Source organism: Peromyscus californicus, unplaced genomic scaffold (assembly GCF_007827085.1).
Source record: "Peromyscus californicus insignis strain IS unplaced genomic scaffold, ASM782708v3 Scaffold_4__1_contigs__length_199733344, whole genome shotgun sequence".
Classification (NCBI taxonomy): domain Eukaryota; kingdom Metazoa; phylum Chordata; class Mammalia; order Rodentia; family Cricetidae; genus Peromyscus; species Peromyscus californicus.
In genome coordinates this window covers 158,545,709-158,562,421 of record NW_026294562.1, presented here as the reverse complement: position 1 = coordinate 158,562,421, position 16,713 = coordinate 158,545,709, and the positions used below count along the sequence as shown (strand labels likewise).

General features: G+C 48.7%; 2 protein-coding genes across 5 annotated transcripts in view; one reads left to right on the top strand and one right to left on the bottom strand.

Moving 5' to 3' along the window:
* Rhpn2 (rhophilin Rho GTPase binding protein 2) overlaps positions 1-10,175 on the top strand; it is a 59,615-nt gene extending 49,440 nt beyond the window's left edge. For 3 of the 4 annotated variants that reach the window (XM_052712240.1, XM_052712237.1, XM_052712239.1), the window contains exons 12-15: positions 1,589-1,665; positions 3,075-3,221; positions 4,125-4,280; positions 8,778-10,175. In XM_052712240.1, coding sequence (XP_052568200.1) covers positions 1,589-1,665; positions 3,075-3,221; positions 4,125-4,280; positions 8,778-9,041 — 644 coding nt within the window. In that variant the 3' untranslated portion in view covers positions 9,042-10,175. The remainder of the gene's footprint in view (positions 1-1,588; positions 1,666-3,074; positions 3,222-4,124; positions 4,281-8,777) is intronic. The other variant, XM_052712238.1, reaches the window with a different exon arrangement.
* Faap24 (FA core complex associated protein 24) lies at positions 10,174-16,557 on the bottom strand. Its single transcript, XM_052712241.1, has 4 exons — positions 15,965-16,557; positions 15,136-15,275; positions 14,849-15,001; positions 10,174-10,972 (listed from the first exon to the last, which is right to left on the bottom strand). Exons 1-4 carry the CDS (start codon positions 16,068-16,070, stop codon positions 10,724-10,726), a joined length of 648 nt encoding a protein of 215 aa, XP_052568201.1. The 5' UTR covers positions 16,071-16,557; the 3' UTR covers positions 10,174-10,723.
* Between the last annotated feature and the right edge of the window lie 156 nt (positions 16,558-16,713).

The window sequence follows — 16,713 nt, the reverse complement described above, 5'->3', positions numbered from 1 at the left end:
TGTGGTACCGGTGGAGTGGTGTGGGTGCTGGTGGTTACAGCTACACAAGCCTGTATTTATTTGGCCTTCCAGCAGGGCTCATGCAAGGCCTGGCCGCCAGGTGCCTGGCCTTGGCAGGACTGAATTGGGGAGGGACCTAGTGCTACTCCTCAGCTGGATGTAGTGACGTACCTGTAATTCTAGTATTGAGGAGGTGAGGCAGGAGGATGCCATAAGTTCAAAGTTAGCCTTCATCTGGGCTGTATAGTAAAACCCTTGTTTCCAATAAGGTGGAAGTGGGAGGTACTGGTCTTGCCTTGGCCTTTCCACCCTGTCCTTCCCACCTTCACTGCAGAGCATCTCAGCCCCAGTCCCCACCTCCTCTCAGTCCCGCCCCCCCTCAGTTCCCGCCCATCTCAGTCCGGCCCTTCTCAGTCCCCGCCTCCTCAGCCCCGCCCCTCTCAGTCCCGCCCCTCTCAGTCACCGCCCCTCTCAGTCCCTCATCTCAGTCCCGCCCCTCTCAGTCCCTCATCTCAGTCCCGCCCCTCTCAGTCCCGCCCCTCTCAGTCCCGCCCCTCTCAGTCACCGCCCCCATCTCATCCCCTGACTCCTCTCAGTTCCTACCCCCATCTCAGTCCCCGCCCCTCTCAGTCCCTCCTCTCAGTCCCGCCCCTCTCAGTCCCCGCCCCTCTCAGTCCTCTCCTCCTCTCCTGTGCTTTCCTGGTCTCATTCTGCACTCCGCAGTGGGCTTCGCTATGCCCTTTGCTGACTCTTCTTGCCCAGCCCACCCTCCCAACCTTTCCCTGAGCTCTGCTTTCTCTGATTTGGTTTGGGTATACCCCTTCTCGTGCTGTCCCGGGCCTGCTCTGGGCTTCAGTGATCTCTGTCCCCCAGAGATGCCTGGGGCTTCTTAGTCAGCCCTGCAGTTTCCACCAAGGACTACACTGGCTGTCTTCCTTCCCATCTGCCTAGAATTCCCGGTGAGGGGCTGGGGGCGTGGTTCCATGCACTTCCCTGCATTTGATCTCCATCACGACCAAAATACAGACAAGGAGGAAATGCTTAGGGATTCAAGTTCCTGTCCCAGGTGGCCCCACATCAGGTGGAGTAGGAATTTATGTCAAGGATTCCACTTGGATGTTATATTCCCCTCAGCCCAGGAGACAGAGACTAAACGCCACCCTTTTGCAGGGTTCGCCTAAGACCACTGGAAAACACAGATCTTAACATAATGATTCATAACAGTAGCATGCTGTAGGGGTCATCACAGCATGAGGAACTGTATTAAAGGGACGCAGCATTGGGAAGGATGCGGACCACTACATGAACAAGCTCTTTGAAGGTGGAGTTGTGTCTGGTTGTCTCTGTCCCAGCTCCAAGTGGTTTAAGGCCCATAGGAAGTGCCCCATGAAAAGCATGGTCACCTGAGCCAGGCCTGAGGTGTTTAAGCCAAGGGCACATGGTTAGTGTCTTTGGAGGAAGGTCTACGAGGTGTTTAAGCCAAGGGCACATGGTTAGTGTCTTTGGAGGAAGGTCTTGAGACCTGAGTTTTCAAGAATTACTTTCCATGACACATCCACTTACCCTAATTTATAATCTTCTTTCCTAGCAAAAACTGAGCGAGAGGTTGAAATAACCTCCCCCCAGTTCTCCAAAGTGACAGTCACAGACTTCTTCCAGAAGCTGGTATGTTGACCGCTTATTTAATAAATTACCTGAAGACTTCTGAACCTTTTAACTTTTCTCTTTATTTACATTATTATTCTTACTACTACTACTACTACTACTACTACTACTATTATTTTATTTTGTTTTGAGACAAGGTTTCTCTGTGTAGCTCTGGCTGTCCTAGAAACTGACTCTGTAGACAGGGTGGTCTCAAAACTCTGAGTTTGAGACCACCCTGCCTCCTGAGTGCTGGGATTAAAGGCATGCACTATCATGCCTTGCCTTTTCTTTCTAAATTAGCATGAAAAGTATTACATGTTATTAACTTTAAAATATTATTAACTACTAGTTATTATTGTTGTTATAATTATGTGTCGGTGTGTCTGCATGTGGGTATATAAAGGTGAGTGCGGGTGCCCATGGAGGCATCAGATTCCGTGCAGCTGGAGTTACAGATGGTTGTGAGCTGCCATGTGGGAATTAAACTTGGGTCCTCTGGAAGAGCATCCAGTGCTAACTGCTGAGCCACCTCCCCAACCTCACATATTAACTTTCAAATCTTAGAGCCTTTTTTTTTCTTTTTTCTTTTTTTTTAAAGCAGGGTCTCACTTTGTAGCTCTGGTTGCCCTGGAACTCGCTATGTATACGAGGTTGGCCTCAAACTCACAGAGATCCACCTGCCTCTACCACCTGAGTGTTGGGATTAAAAGTGTGTGTCGGGCGGTGGTGGTGCACGCCTTTAATCCCAGCACTCGGGAGGCAGAGCCAGGCGGATCTCTGTGAGTTCGAGGCCAGCCTGGTCTACAGAGCGAGATTCAGGACAGGCACCAAAACTACACAGAGAAACCCTGTCTCAAAAAAAAACCCCAAAAACCAAAAGCCAAAAAAACCCCAAAAAACCAAAAAAAGTGTGTGTCATCATGCCTGCCCTATTAAGATAATTAGTAGGTTTAGGAATATAGCTTAGTCACAGTGTGCTTGCCTATCATGTGCAAAGCCCTGTGTTCAAACCCTAGTAGAGTAAGAGAGAATATGAATGAAGTTCTAAAAGATAATTTTATTAATTAAATATACTGGCTATGGGCTGGAGAGATGGCTCAGAGGTTAAGAGCACTGACTGCTCTTCCAGAGGTCCTGAGTTCAATTCCCAGCACCCACATGATGGCTCACAACCATCTGTAATGAGATCTGGCGCCCTCTTCTGTGTACATAATAAATAAATAAATCTTTAAAAAAATAAATAAATATACTGGCTATGATAGCAACAGTGTAAATACTGTTCTTTTATGATTGCACCAGCACACACTGCCCCTGACATTAGGCACAATGGAGCTGGTCATCCCCTGACCCCATGTGTTTGAGACCAGCCTGTGCCACATGGCGGTTCTGCCTCCAAACCCTTCACCATGTGACCCTGTCTTCCCAAGGGACCCCTGTCTGTGTTTTCGGCCAACAAGAGATGGACACCTCCTCGAGGCATCCACTTCACAGTGGAGGAAGGGGACTTGGGTTTTACCTTGCGAGGGAACGCCCCGGTCCAGGTGCACTTCCTGGATCCTCAGTGTTCTGCTTCGGTAAGTGGAGGACCCTCAGCGATGGGGGAGGAGTCGTCAGAGCCTGCAGCTCTAATGGAGTTTGGGGTTTGGCCATGTCAAAGGTCTGATTCTTTTTTTTCCCCCACACAAATCATCAGCGTTTATTTCCTGGGACCTAAGTATCACTCTCTTGGTACAAAGGGCAAAGAATTAATCAGTAAGTTTTGAGTCCAAATCCTTTCCCTACAACTGGATCTGTGAGGCTCCATGGGGGAACTTAGAGCTTCATGGATCATCAGAGCTAAGCTTAAAACCGCTTTCAAACCAAAACAGGAAAAACTGATTGTCAGCTCCCTCTTCTCTGCTGAAAAAAGTTAGGTTTTTTAAAAATGCAAAAGGGGCTTTAAAAAAGGGCTAGGATGATCTCTCCGACATAGGCGCCTAGCTGGAGGGATGAATGGTGTGGGGCTGTCCCTGTGCAGGTGGGGGCTGCTCACCTGGGGGGCAGGGCCTGGCTTGAGCCCTGCCCCCCACATAGCTGAATAAATAACATTCCGTGGTGATGGTGTACCCAGGTACCAAGGGGAGGTGGAGAGAGAGTGGAGCCTGTGGGTGTGGGCAGACGACTTTGCTGGAATACAGCCATAGAGGCCTCTATGAGGCTCTCGGTTGGCCTGGCTGCCCAGGGATATGGGCCCTTACATAGTTGCCAGAGCCCCCTGATGACGTAAGATGCAAGATGCAAGACCCGGAGCTGCACATGTGCAGGGTAAGGGCAGGATCCCGTGCTGGAGCACTTAATTAGCATATGGATGCACCCCAAAGAAAATCAAAAGACAAAATAAAACAGACTGACACCAATGGCTGCTTAGACCATGACTCTGGGGACGCAGTCGGGTTTAATGAATGATCCCCGACATTTATTCAAACAATTCTTTTCAGCTGGCAGGGGCCAAAGAAGGAGACTATATTGTTTCCATTCAAGGCATGGATTGTAAGTGGCTGACAGTGGGTGAGGTTATGAAGTTGCTGAAGAGCTTTGGTGGGGACGAAGTTGAGATGAAGGTTGTGAGCCTCCTGGACTCCACATCATCCATGGTGAGCGCAAACACCCCTGGTGGTGAATGATGGGTTGGGAGGCCAGTGGGAGTTTGGCCTTGGCGTTATCAGGATACAGTGTGGGACCCGGTGCCAAATGGATGGATGGATGGATTAAACAAATGGTTGGTTTATACAGAAGGGCTTGGAGACCATGATAGTCATTTCCCATGAGATCTTGGGAAATATTTGGTGCTCCTGTAAGCATGTGTGAAGTTAGGGCTTTGACTGTTTACCCAGTGGGAGGAGGTGTTCTAAAGTGTCTGGTTCTCCTCTGCACTTTGTCACAGCTAACAATGTACCTTAGACTGTTTACACTGTAACAGCTTTTATTCACAATACTTTGAGCCTAAGCTTGTGTCTGTGTTTAGTCAGCTTTTCATTACTATAACAAGAGACCTACGGCAAGCTGCTTATGAAACAAAGAGGTTTATTCAGCTCTCAACTAGGGAGGCTGAAAATCCAGATCTAGTGGCCCCGTTGTTCTGGTTATGTGGTCAGGTAGATGGCATCGTGGTGGGAGAATGGGAAGGGGAGGGATCATGGGGTAGAACAGGAAACCAAAGCTACCAGGGTCCCAGGGTCTCTCCCCAATTGACCCAAGGACCTCTGTGAGGCTTGCACAAAAAAGCAAAGCATGGGTGTGATTTTGAAAAGAAGATTAATGTGGTCCAGTGTCCGGCAATGAGTACAAGGCTGACAGAGCTTGAACTCAGGTGTGAGTAACGAGGAGGAAAGAGCCATGGAAGAGACGTAAGAAGAGTGTGTGTGTGTGTGTGTGTGTGTGTGTGTGTGTGTGTGGTGGGGGGATGAGGCAGGTGGGGATGGCTCAGCAGTTCACACCTCTTGGTGTTCTTGCAGAGGACCCGGGTTCAGTCTCCAGCACCCACATGGCAGCTCACAACTGTATCTGGCACCATCTTTCGGCCTTCTTGGACATTGCAGACACTCGTACACACAAAATAACAATAAATGAATAATTTTTTAAAAAGAAAGAAAATAAGGGTGTGCTGAGCACAGCACCCACCTCAAGACAGACTGTGCTAGAGGTATAGAAGAAGACCTTTAAAAACTGTGCTGTGACCAGAGGGGACTACAGGAAGTGGAGCCGAGGGCTTGTTTACAGGGGTGGAGGGTGGAAGCCATTCCGTCTTCACAGAAGGGTGCTGACGTAGTCTGGTGTTTGTTTTAGAAGGATGACTGCTGCCTGGAGGCAGGCCATGAGTATCTGGCCAAGTGGTGTAGACTGCACGTGTGTGTGCTCGAGTGCGTGCGTGCGTGCGTGTGTGCGTGTGTGCTCGCGTGCGTACGTGTGTGCGCGTGTGCGTGTGCGTGCGTGTGTGCGTGCGTGTGTGTGATGTTCACGTACAGCATTTGGCAGCTGTGCTCGTTAACTTCATGTTGCTGTGATAAAGACGAGACGAGGAAGCTGAGACTCAGCACACTGGAAGGAAACCATGGGAAATGCTGTGGGGTGGGGACTCACGCACAAGTCCTTCAGCTTCCCACAGGCAATCAAGTCAGCACCAGTTTGTCTGAGGAGAGGTTAGACAGCCGGCTCTGCATGGTCTCGACCGTTGCCGGGAATCTGGACTGCACAGAGCTTGCTCTGCTCCCATGACCGACCGGTCAGAAGTTTATTTCTGTTGCTGCCCTGCCTTTGAACCAGGCAACCAGACATGGTGGTTCAAAGAAGTCATTCAGCACACAGCCTGGCTGGATTTGAATTCTGGCCTTAACCAGTCAGGGACCTTGGGCAAGTCCAAGAATAGCTCAAGACAGTGGGGAGAAAGGATCTGTATCCTTGGGGTCTTAACGGGCCACTGTGAGTGTAGGTAAAGCTGGGCACAAGATCTACTTGTTTATATAATAGGAGTGATAATGATGCCATGTTTCTTTCTTCTTTTTTTCTTTTTTTTTTCCGAGACAGGGTGTGCCTGTCCTGGATCTTGCTCTGTAGACCAGGCTGGCCTTGACCTGCCTCTGCCTCCCGAGTGCTGGGATTAAAGGTGTGCGCCACCACTGCTCCACCTGATGCCCATGATGGTTATGGCTGTTCTTTGTAGCCAAGGAAGAGTTCAGATGATGACACTTGAGCACTGTTTGCTTTTAAAGAGTTCTGGTTATTAGTTTTAATTACATGTAGGTGTGTGTCTGCATGTGGGCATGCACACGTGAGTGCAGGTGCCAGAGCGTCAGGTCCCTTGGAGCTGGAGTTACAGCCGGTTGTGTGCCTTTTGACATGGTGCTGGGTATTGAACTCAGGTCCTCTGGGAGAGCCGCAGGTGCTCCTAACCACTGAGCCATCTCTCGGCCTCTGAACACTGCTCAAAACTGAATCCAGTGGTGAGGGCTGGGGATGTGGTTCAGTCATCTAGCACTTGCTTAGTATGCCCTGGGCTCCCTCCCAGGGATGGAAAAAACCAGTCAAGTGGTGAGAAGAAATGAAGGGCTGTGCCGGCCTCAGTCAGTCACCTGCCACTCTTTGTTTTAACTGGTTCAGATCCTTACCCTAGAGCACATTTGGGAAACTACCAACACAGTGGAAAGAATCCCTGCTTTGGAATGAAGACAATCAGGCCCTGACTGTCAAGCTGTGTGACTGCAGCTGGTTAATACCCTCTCTGGGCCTTGGCGTGTTCTTGGCAGTAGGTTTTTGGAGTTTGACCATGTGGTGTTTTCAGAAGTGCTCTGTAAAGCCCTAAGTCTCAGACAGGGACCAGAATGGCTTGGGGAGTCAGGAGCAGGGGGCATGCTGTGCAAGAACAGAAAGTGAGGCCTGAAAGGAAGAGGAGACCTGGGAAGGGAGCTGACCCTGGAGTGATCCTGGGAGCGGGAAAGGGTCAGTGAAGCTTCTCCAAGAATGTCGGGGTATGTGCACACAGACATGCATGGATAGCAGAGCAAGCCTGTGTCTGCTAGGAATGGTCTGAGGCAGGAATGCAGGGTGTGGGCTGGTACCTGGAGGAGAGGGAGTGGGATCCAGGCAGCAGTGGCGGCAGGAGGGCCTGTTCTTTGAGGCCAGGGCAATGGCATGTAGTGCGAGGCTCCCTGGAGAATATCTGTGTTGAGTGGTTAGAAGTGAGCAGAGAGGATTGTAACAGCGGGGAGCAAAGGGCTGGTGGGCCCAGGGGAAGACAGGAGTGCCAGGTCAGAGGTCATTCAGACACGGCCAGGGATGCCAGTCAGTTGGGGAAATAGCCTCCGGCCTTCGCAGCTGTTTTGAAGGATGATGGTGGGGGAGGCAGGAAGGCTGTGGTGGAATTTAACTGGAGCTGACACCCTGCCAAAGGAGTAAGGAAGAGGACTGATAGTGTTTGTGAGAAAGCCCTCACGAAGGAGGCAGCTGCAAAGCAGGTGAGGCGGGAGTGCTCCAAGCCCCGCAATCGCCTCCAAGACTGTGCTCCCCTTGTCTTTAATAACAGAGCGTGTGCCCTGTTCAATTCCAGGAAAGGGAGAGTCTTGACTGAAAATCACCAGAGTCTAAGTTAGTTAGGGTCACCATTGCTGTGATGAAACACCATGACCAAAGGCAACTTGGGAGGAAAAGGTTTCTTTCACTCACGGTTCCATAGAACAGTTCATCATCAAAAGCTGTGAGGGCGAAGGACAGGAACTCAAGCAGGACCGGAGCCTGGAGACAGGAGCTGATGCAGAGGCCATGGCGGGGTGCTGCTTACTGGCTTGTTCCCTAGAAGCCTGCTTTCTTACAGCACCCAGGACCACCAGCCCAGGGATGGCTCCACCCACAATGGGATGGGCCCTCCCCATCAATCACTAATTAAGAAAATGCCCTCCAGCCAGATCTTATGAAGGCATTTTCTCATTTCAGGTTCCCTCTTCTCCAATGACTCTATCCTGGGTCAAGTTGACATAAAACTAGCCAGCACACAAGGGCAGTCACCATAAACATCCTTCCCATGTTGTCTCCTGTATTAAAAATCAAACAGCAAACTCAAGACCCCCTCCCTCAGCTTCCTGAGTGCCAAGATTACATTGTGTCCTGCCACACTGCCTCTGTCCTTGCTTTACATATTAAGCTTTATTTATTTATTTATTTATTTTGTGTGTGATTGTGTGTGTGTGTGTGTGTGTGTGTGTGTGTGTGTGTGTGTGTGTGTGTGTGTATGTGTGTGTGTTCCGTGGAGCACATGTGGAGGTCAGGGGACAACTTGCAGACATCAGTCAGTTCTCTCCCCCCACACATGGGTGCCTTTACCTGCTGAGCCATCTCTCGGACCTTCCATCACCTTAACTTCAGAGAGGACACTGTCCGTGGACAATGTGAGCCTCAGACTTGTGGGTTCTTAGTATGTCTGCTGTGACTCAGGCCAGCCGCCAGCTCACTGTGTAGCCAAGCCTCGCTTTGAATCTCTAATCCCCTTGCTTCTAGCTCCCAAGTGCCGGGACTGCAGGTATGCACACTCACCTGGCTTGAGTCTCAGACCTGTCAGTCATTCCTAACACTTTTCTTCTTCTTCTTCCTTTCCCCACAAGCAGCACAGTAAGTGCGCCACTTACTCTGTGGGAATGCAGAAGACTTACTCCATGATCTGCCTGTCCATGGACGACGACGACAAAACCGACAAAGCCAAGAAGATCTCGAAGAAGCTCTCCTTTTTGAGTTGGGGCACCAGTAAGAACAGACAGAAGTCGGCCAGCACACTCTACCTCCCCGACGTTGGCCTGGCAAGGCCTCACACCAAGAAGAAACTGCCCACACCCTTCAGCCTGCTCAACTCCGACAGCTCTCTGTACTGAGGAGGGGACGGAACGGTCACTCCGAGGCCGACAGGGCTGTTAAACACCTGTGCCATGATGGAAACGTTCTCCAAGCCCGTCTTCTCAGATGTACACTTGTGTTTGATGGGCTTATGAAAGTGAGAGGAAACCTAGACATTGGTGGAAACCCCAGCTGCACGGGGATTTTCACCCTGCTGCTGCAGTTATTTATTGTATAAAGTAGGCCATGGAAGAGCCTGAATGATATGGCTGTGTTGAATGGCTGTGGTTATGACGTTCAGGCACTGTGAGTAATGAATTGGGGCCACCTACGTTGGTATATTTTTGAGTGTCTAGATTTGGGTAATAGTGATTTCTTAACCTCAAGTTCAAATGACCCTTGAATGGAGGCAGGTTAGAGGTGGTTATTGAAGCCAGGCTGCTTGGCAGATCTCTGTGAGTTCAAGGCCAGTCTGGTCTATAGAGTGAGTTCCAGGACAGCCAGGGCTACATAGAGACCCTGTCTTGAAAAACAAACAACAACAGAACAGGCTGCTTCATCTCCTTGGGAATTCATGAGCTGAAAATGGTAACATTTTATGTCATTCCTCCGCAATGTGAATGTTATTTCCCAGATACAGTCTAGTGCCAACTTTGCCTTGAGTTTTTCCAGGATCAGCTGCCCCCCAGTTGGACCCCGCTGAGCAGTCGCTAACACCGCTGTGGTGGCGGCATGTTAGGAGATACTGTCTCCAGGGTAGATAAGATGCTGTTTGATACTCAAAACGTTGCTCTTTTTGTGTAAAGTAGGTATGTAACTGTATATCTTAAGAGTCTTGGTTTAAGAAGTAGTTTTGCAGTTTACAAGGTAAAGACGTAAACTTCTTCAAGTTGAAACCTCTACTTGACTTTTTAGGATGTATCTACCTACCAACTTGACTTTGGGCTATTGTTGGATGACACTGTGACTTTTCCAGAGTCATGGTTGACATAGTTTAAGTGATATGCTTAACGATGTAGCCTATGGATCTTAATTTGAGAAGTAACAAGGATTTAAATATTTTTCTACTGTGCAATATCTTAAGAAAGCAAACGCCTTTAGGAAAGTATGCCCACTATCCCAGGGCTGTTTGTATAAATATTTAAATAAATAGTCATGTTCATTGTCTAATATTTTTCTTTGCTTTTATTTCATTTTAATTACTTCTTCTGAAGTGTTATTCATCTCAGGCACAAAATGTTTATTGTGTGGAGAGGGAGGAAGGGGGAGGAAGGGGAGGCAGAGGCAGCAGCTCCGGGACACAGGTACCCACTGTGCAGAGAGACCTGAGCTCTGGCCCTGACCCTGCGCACAGGGGCACTCCCTCCGCAGAGCCAGGCCCTCACATCCAGTGCCTGGAACCTCCCAGGACCTCTCAGTGGCAGACGCAAGGGAAGGTGCCCATACAAGTCTGCTGAGAATGAGTCTCTGGCGCTCTTTGGATGATCCCCGTGGGATCCTTTTCATCTTAGCAGAAAGTGGGCAGTGCCACCCACAGCCTGAGGCCCATAACGTCACTGCCCGGCCGGACAGCAAGGTGACTGGTGAGTTCCATCGGTCCTTGCTTTGTCTTTCGCTCTTTGCCACTGAGAAAAGAACACTTTTCTTCCTTTTTACATACAAAAACCAGACTCTGTAGTTTGTAGTCTGAAAGAGGAACAAGTTAGCTGCGGGGCTGCTGTCACCTAGACTGGGTGAAGAAGGTGTGGATTTGCTGCGCCACTGAGTGTCCCACGACCTCCTCGAGTTCTTGGACGGAAGCATTACTCAGTTGCTGGATGGTTGGAAACTTCTGGAGCAGAAGAGGAGCCTTAACTTTTCCAACCCCTGGGATCTGCTGCACAGTCTGGACAAGGGACAGCTCTGAGAGCACACACCGCTTCTTCCTGAGGAAAGGGTTCCTGCTGGGCTCCCTGGTCTGCTCTTGAACCTGAATGGGAAAATTAAAGGTAAAGCACATGGGCGCCCTCTAGTGGACAGAGTGTGGTTTTTGTATGTACACATACGCACTGCACACAGGTAGAGGCCAGAAGTTGACATTGGCCACCTTCCTCTACTGCTCTCCACCTTAGTTTCTGAGGCAGGGTCTCCTAGTAACCCCAGTGCTCACTAACTTGATCAGAATGGCCGGCGAGTTCCAGGGACCTTCCTGTCTTCACCTCCCCAGCACCAGGGTTATAACGTGATCACCACAGCTGGCTCTTCACGAGTTCTGGACTCTCAGGGACTTGGGGCCTCATACCTGTCCGGCAGGTACCTTACCCTCTGTGCCATTTTCCATGCCCCTTAAAACAGCTTTCCCGTTTACTTCAGCTTATGGGTTTTCATATACCAAAAATATAAACTCTTTGATATTGGTGAAGATGTTTAAATATAGACCATATGACCATGCAAAGGAAAAAGACAGTTATAAAAACTGAGTTTTCAGAATATTATGGGTAAAACTGGTCAAAAACATAAAGAATTTACATATTTCTTCAGAATTAGTTCAGGGCAGGTGCGGTGGCACACATCAGGGCACTGGAGAGGCAGAAGCAGGCGGATCTCTGTGAGTTCAAAGCCAGCCTGGTCTACAGAGCAAGTTTCAGAACAGCCAAGGGTAGAGACCCTGTCTCAAAAAACAAAAATAAAACTCAACCAAACAAAAAACTATTTCAAAGGACTGGGACTACAGCTTAGTGGTAGAATACTTGCCTAGCATGCACGAGGCCTTATTATGTTCAATTCCCAGCTCTGCAAGTTAATAAATAAACAAATAATGAAAACTCTTGGGCTGGTGGGATAACTCAGTGGATGACGGTGCTTGGTGTGCCAGTCTGGTAACCTAAGTTCAGTTCCCACATAAAGGAGGAAGTAGAGAACTGACCCCCAAAGTTGTCCTCTGACTTGCACACCCGCACATGCACACATCCTCACACACACCCAGACAGGAGACTGGAAACAGAAGTAAACATTTCAGAGACCTGTTTCAAACAGGACCTGTAAGAGAAGCCCCGTCACATGAGGGAGTGTGTGTCTGCAATCTCGGCCCTAGGCAGGCGAAGGCAGGTACAGCTCTGTGAATCTGGGGCCAGCCTGGTCTACACAGTGAGAGCCTGTCTCAAAGGACAAAGTAGGAGATACCAGGGGTGTGAAGGCAATCTGACCATGACACCTGCCACTCCACTGACAAAGCACATTTGATTGAAGAGGACAAAGGTCTCCAACACAGGATCATTCTTCAGTCAAGAGTGAGAGCAGCTGTGTGTCCCTGCTACGACCCCTCCAAGCTCTCACAGGAGAAATGGACTCTTCAGCTAGTGACAGTTACACCCTTACCCCCAGGCAGACAAGAGCATTCTCCTGCAGGCAGAATGCTGGTATGGAGGAGTCGGTAAGCCAAGGGCCTGCGTGCAGTTCCAATTTGCTTTTCAACCTAGATGCTCATCCACTTAACCACAGTAACCCGGGAGCCTGTGAGCAAGCTCAGCAGGTAAAGGCACTTGCTGCACAAGTCTGCCGACCTGAGTTTGATCCCTGGAATCCAGGCAAAGGCGGAAGGAGAGAGTGGACCCCACAAAGTTGTCCTTTGACCTCTACAAGCACGCCATGCCATGTGTGTCTATATACATATAATGCAACACAATAATTTTTTTTTTTTTTGGTTTTTCGAGACAGGGTTTCTCTGTGTAGCTTTGCGCCTTTTCCTGGAACTCACTTGGTAGCCCAGGCTGGCCTCAAACTCACAGAGATCCGCCTGGCTCTGCCTCCCGAGTGCTGGGATTAAAGGCGTGCGCCACCACCGCCCGGCTATAATTTTTAAAAATAACTCTAATAACACAATAACTCACCAAAAAACTACTCAGGACCTATCCTGGTCAGAGGAAAGCCTCATATATTACTCTTTTTTCCCCCAGTGCTAAGAACTGAACTCAGCCTCAAGTGGTCTACCTCAGAGTTATATATATTCTAATCCTGTCGCTTTAATTTTCTTTTGAGACAGAGCCTTACTATGCAGCCCAGGTTAGCCTTAAAAGCTGGGATTGTGACAAGTCCATGAACCTGCCTCCTGACACTATTTTAATTAGTTAATGTATTTATTTATTTATTTGACTTTTGTGAATTGTTACTGAGGCTCGTTGTGGGTGGGAAATGCTATCTTACATTATTTGGGGGAGGCGTGCATGTACCATCACGTGCATGTAGAGGTCAAGAGACAATTTGTGGGAGTAGAATCTCTTGCACCACATGTTCTGCAGGGGTGGAGCTCGGCGCTTTAGGTGGCAAGTGAAGTCCACGGACACTTGCCAGCCTGTGACATTTTGCGAAGGTTCCCCAGGAGAACCAGACATGGCATAGTGCCTGTAATCCCAGCACTCAGGAAGCTCAGGTGAGAGGATGGCAAGTGTGGAGTCAGCCTGGGCTACATGGTAAGCTGCAAGCCAACCTGGGCTACATAGTGAGACCTGGAATCGGAAAGTATAATGAGCAAACAAATAGAACACCCAGGAACAGGCAAAGACAAGAAACCAGTGACATTTATTTCCGGTGCGTGTGTGTGTGTGTGTGTGTGTGTGTGTGTGTGTGTGTGTGTGTGTGTATTCAAGTAGGAATATACGTTTGCATGCATGCGAAGCCTTGCGTGATGTTCTTCAGGCTCTATCTGCCTGTGGTTTGAAGCAGGGTCTCTCCTTAGCCTGTAGCTGCCTGACTAGGCTAGGCTGGCTGGCTGGCCAGCAAGGTCCAGGCATCTGCCTGTCTCCCTACCCAGGGCCAGGATTACCAGTGTGTCATCATGCCTAGCATCTTCACATGGGTTTGGAAGCGGTCAAACTTAGGTCTGCATGCTTAAGTGTTTTAACCACTGAGCCATCCCCCAGCCTCAGAATTTTTATTTATTTATCTTTTTAAGGAAATAAACACAATGAGGCTATACACAAAAGTACTGAGGCTTAGCCTAGCATGGTGGTAAATGCTTGTGATCCCAAGAACTAGGGAAGAAGAATCAAGAGGACTAGGAGTTCAAGGCCCTATGCAGGGGGTACCCACAAACAAACAAAACACAAACCAAGAAATGCTGAAACATAAACAATGGCATGTGAGAATGAGGCAAAGGGGTTGCCAGGTGCCACTTTTACCAATACAGTACAAATGCAGGATAATGATGACGGCGTGAGAGTAGCCCGGAATCCAAAATCAGAGCTGCAACATGTTGCCTTTGTTACGGGCTTGCAACAGTCCAAAGGGTTTCAAGAAATCAGACAGAGGTGTCATTTGGCTGGTGGAGTGTTTGCCCCGAGTGCGGTAAGTCCTGGGTTCAATCTCCAGCACTGCCTTAAAATCTGGTGTGGTGATACACTCCTGCAAGATTACGCTTTTGATCTCAACACTTGGGAGGCAGAGGCAGGTGGATCTCTCTGAGTTCAAGGCCAGCCTGATCTAGAGAGTGAGTTCCAGGACAGCCAGGGCTATACAGAGAAAGCCTGTCTCAAAAACAAACAAACAAAACAAAACAAAAAATGTTTAGGGCTGGAGAGATGGCTCAGTGGTTAAGAGCACTGGGTGTTCTTTCAGAGGACCCGGGTTCAATTCCCAGAACCCACATGGCAGCTCACAACTGTCTCTAACTCAGTTCCAGGAGATCTGGCATCCTCACAGAGATATACATGCAGGCAAAACCACTGATGTGCATAAAATAAAAATAAGTAAATCGTGAGTTCCAAGATAGAGTCAGAACTGTTACACAGAGAAACCTTGTCTTGAAAAACCAATAAATAAAAGAAGTAAATCTTAAAAAAATATTGTAAAGGAGGTATCCGGTACTCACCAACTGGATAATGAGGCAGGATGCTTCCAACTGGTTGGCCACTGGGAACATCACCATCCCAAGGTCGAGCACAGTAAACTTCTGGACTGCCGGGAAGTACTGTTCACTTGTCTGCGTTTTTTCAACTATTATAATCCCTTGAAGATGTCCAGACTTCAAAAGAAAAGACAGTAAACGAGTTGGTAACAATTCCTTTTAAAGTTCAGAAACTTATCACTTAGTACTTGGGATGCTTGAGATGGGTGATGGAGGTACAAAGATTTTAGCACCTCTAAGTCAGGACTTACATTTCTAACACGAACAAGTCTCTTTCTGTAGCCATGTCCAACCACCAAATCTGCCTCAGTGATATAGAGAATGCAAGATCTGCTGGACAGGTAAAAATCTGCCGATGCCAGATCCTCTTCAAATATGAGTTTAACTTTTCCTTGAAATACAGACAAAAAAATGAGGTTTTAGAAATTCCAAATAAGGCAGCAACAGTTAGAATGTATGGGGTTTTGTTGTTGTTGTTGTTTGTATGAAGACTCATTTTTAAAATGTGTGTGTGTGTGTGTGTGTGTGTGTGTGTGTGTGTCTGTCTGTCTGTCTGTCTGGGCACATGTGTGCAAGTACCCTGAGAGGCCAGAAGAGGGCATCAAATCCTCTGGAGTGGAATTAAAGGCAGTAATGAGCAGTCCAATGGGGGTGCTGATTTAATTAAATCTAGGCCCCCTATTTAATTAAAAAAAGATTTATGTGTATGTTTTACTTGAATATATGTCTGTGTACATGTGCATGTCTAGTGCCCCAAAGCTCAGAAGAGGGAGGAGTCTGATTCCCTAAGCCACCACATGGATGCTGGGAATCAAACCTGAGTCCTCTGCAAGAGCAGCCAGTCCTCTTAACCGCCGAACTATCTCTCCAGTCTCTATTTTATTTTATTATTTTAATCTAGAGACAGGTTCTCATAGCCCTAGCTGGCCTTGAACTTGCTATGTAGCCCAGGTTGGTCTCCAACTCAACAATTCTCCTGCCTCAATCTCTGGAGGAAGGACATCCCATACCCGGTACTCCCCCTTCCCCTTGAATGTGATGGGAAGAAAGAGTATGCTGGAAGGCAGCCAGCTCACTAACCTTGCATCCCCTGAGCCAGCTGGGACCCGCGCCATTTCTCATTAGCCACAATATGCCCCAGTGGCACGTGCACCGGACCTGTACCACCGGGGTTGTTCCTGTCCATCCGTGGTTTTGGTCTAATGAGAAAGATACAAGACCTCACTAGAGCAGGCTGTTGCACACGGTTCTAGACGAAGTCCAGACCTCTTTGGCAGGATCTGTGGAGTGGCTTTTCAGGCACTGAATTATATCAACCGAAACCAAAATTCCAGAAATTTCTTCTTTGAAAAAAATAAGAATGGGTCTTATTATGAAGCTTGGCCCTGTACTGACAGTTGGCTAGTAGCTCAGGCTGATCTCGAATTCAGCCTCCCAAGTTCTGGGATGACAGCCGGGGCCACCCCGCAGGGCTAACACCAGGAGAGTCCTCTCTTAGTCACTCTGTCCCTCTTCTTAAACACCTTCCTGAGCTCTGGTGTCCTAACAGGGCGCTCAGGGTGGTTCCTCTACCAGTCCCTGTCAGGGGCTGAAGCAGCAGGGAAGCTCACGGTGCCGGGATCTGGAACCTCCGTGGACATCACCTGAGGCCATGCCACTTCCGTGTTCCCACAGCCCGGCCCGCCCACCTTCTATAAGTCTGCCCGCCCTCTTCAGCGTCGGATTGGCTAATAGGTACAAGACTGACTTCTAGTGTAATCAGTAATAGAACGGAAGGCTCAGTTTACCTCCTCATTGGCTGGAATTTGAATGACGCCTCGTTAAGTTGT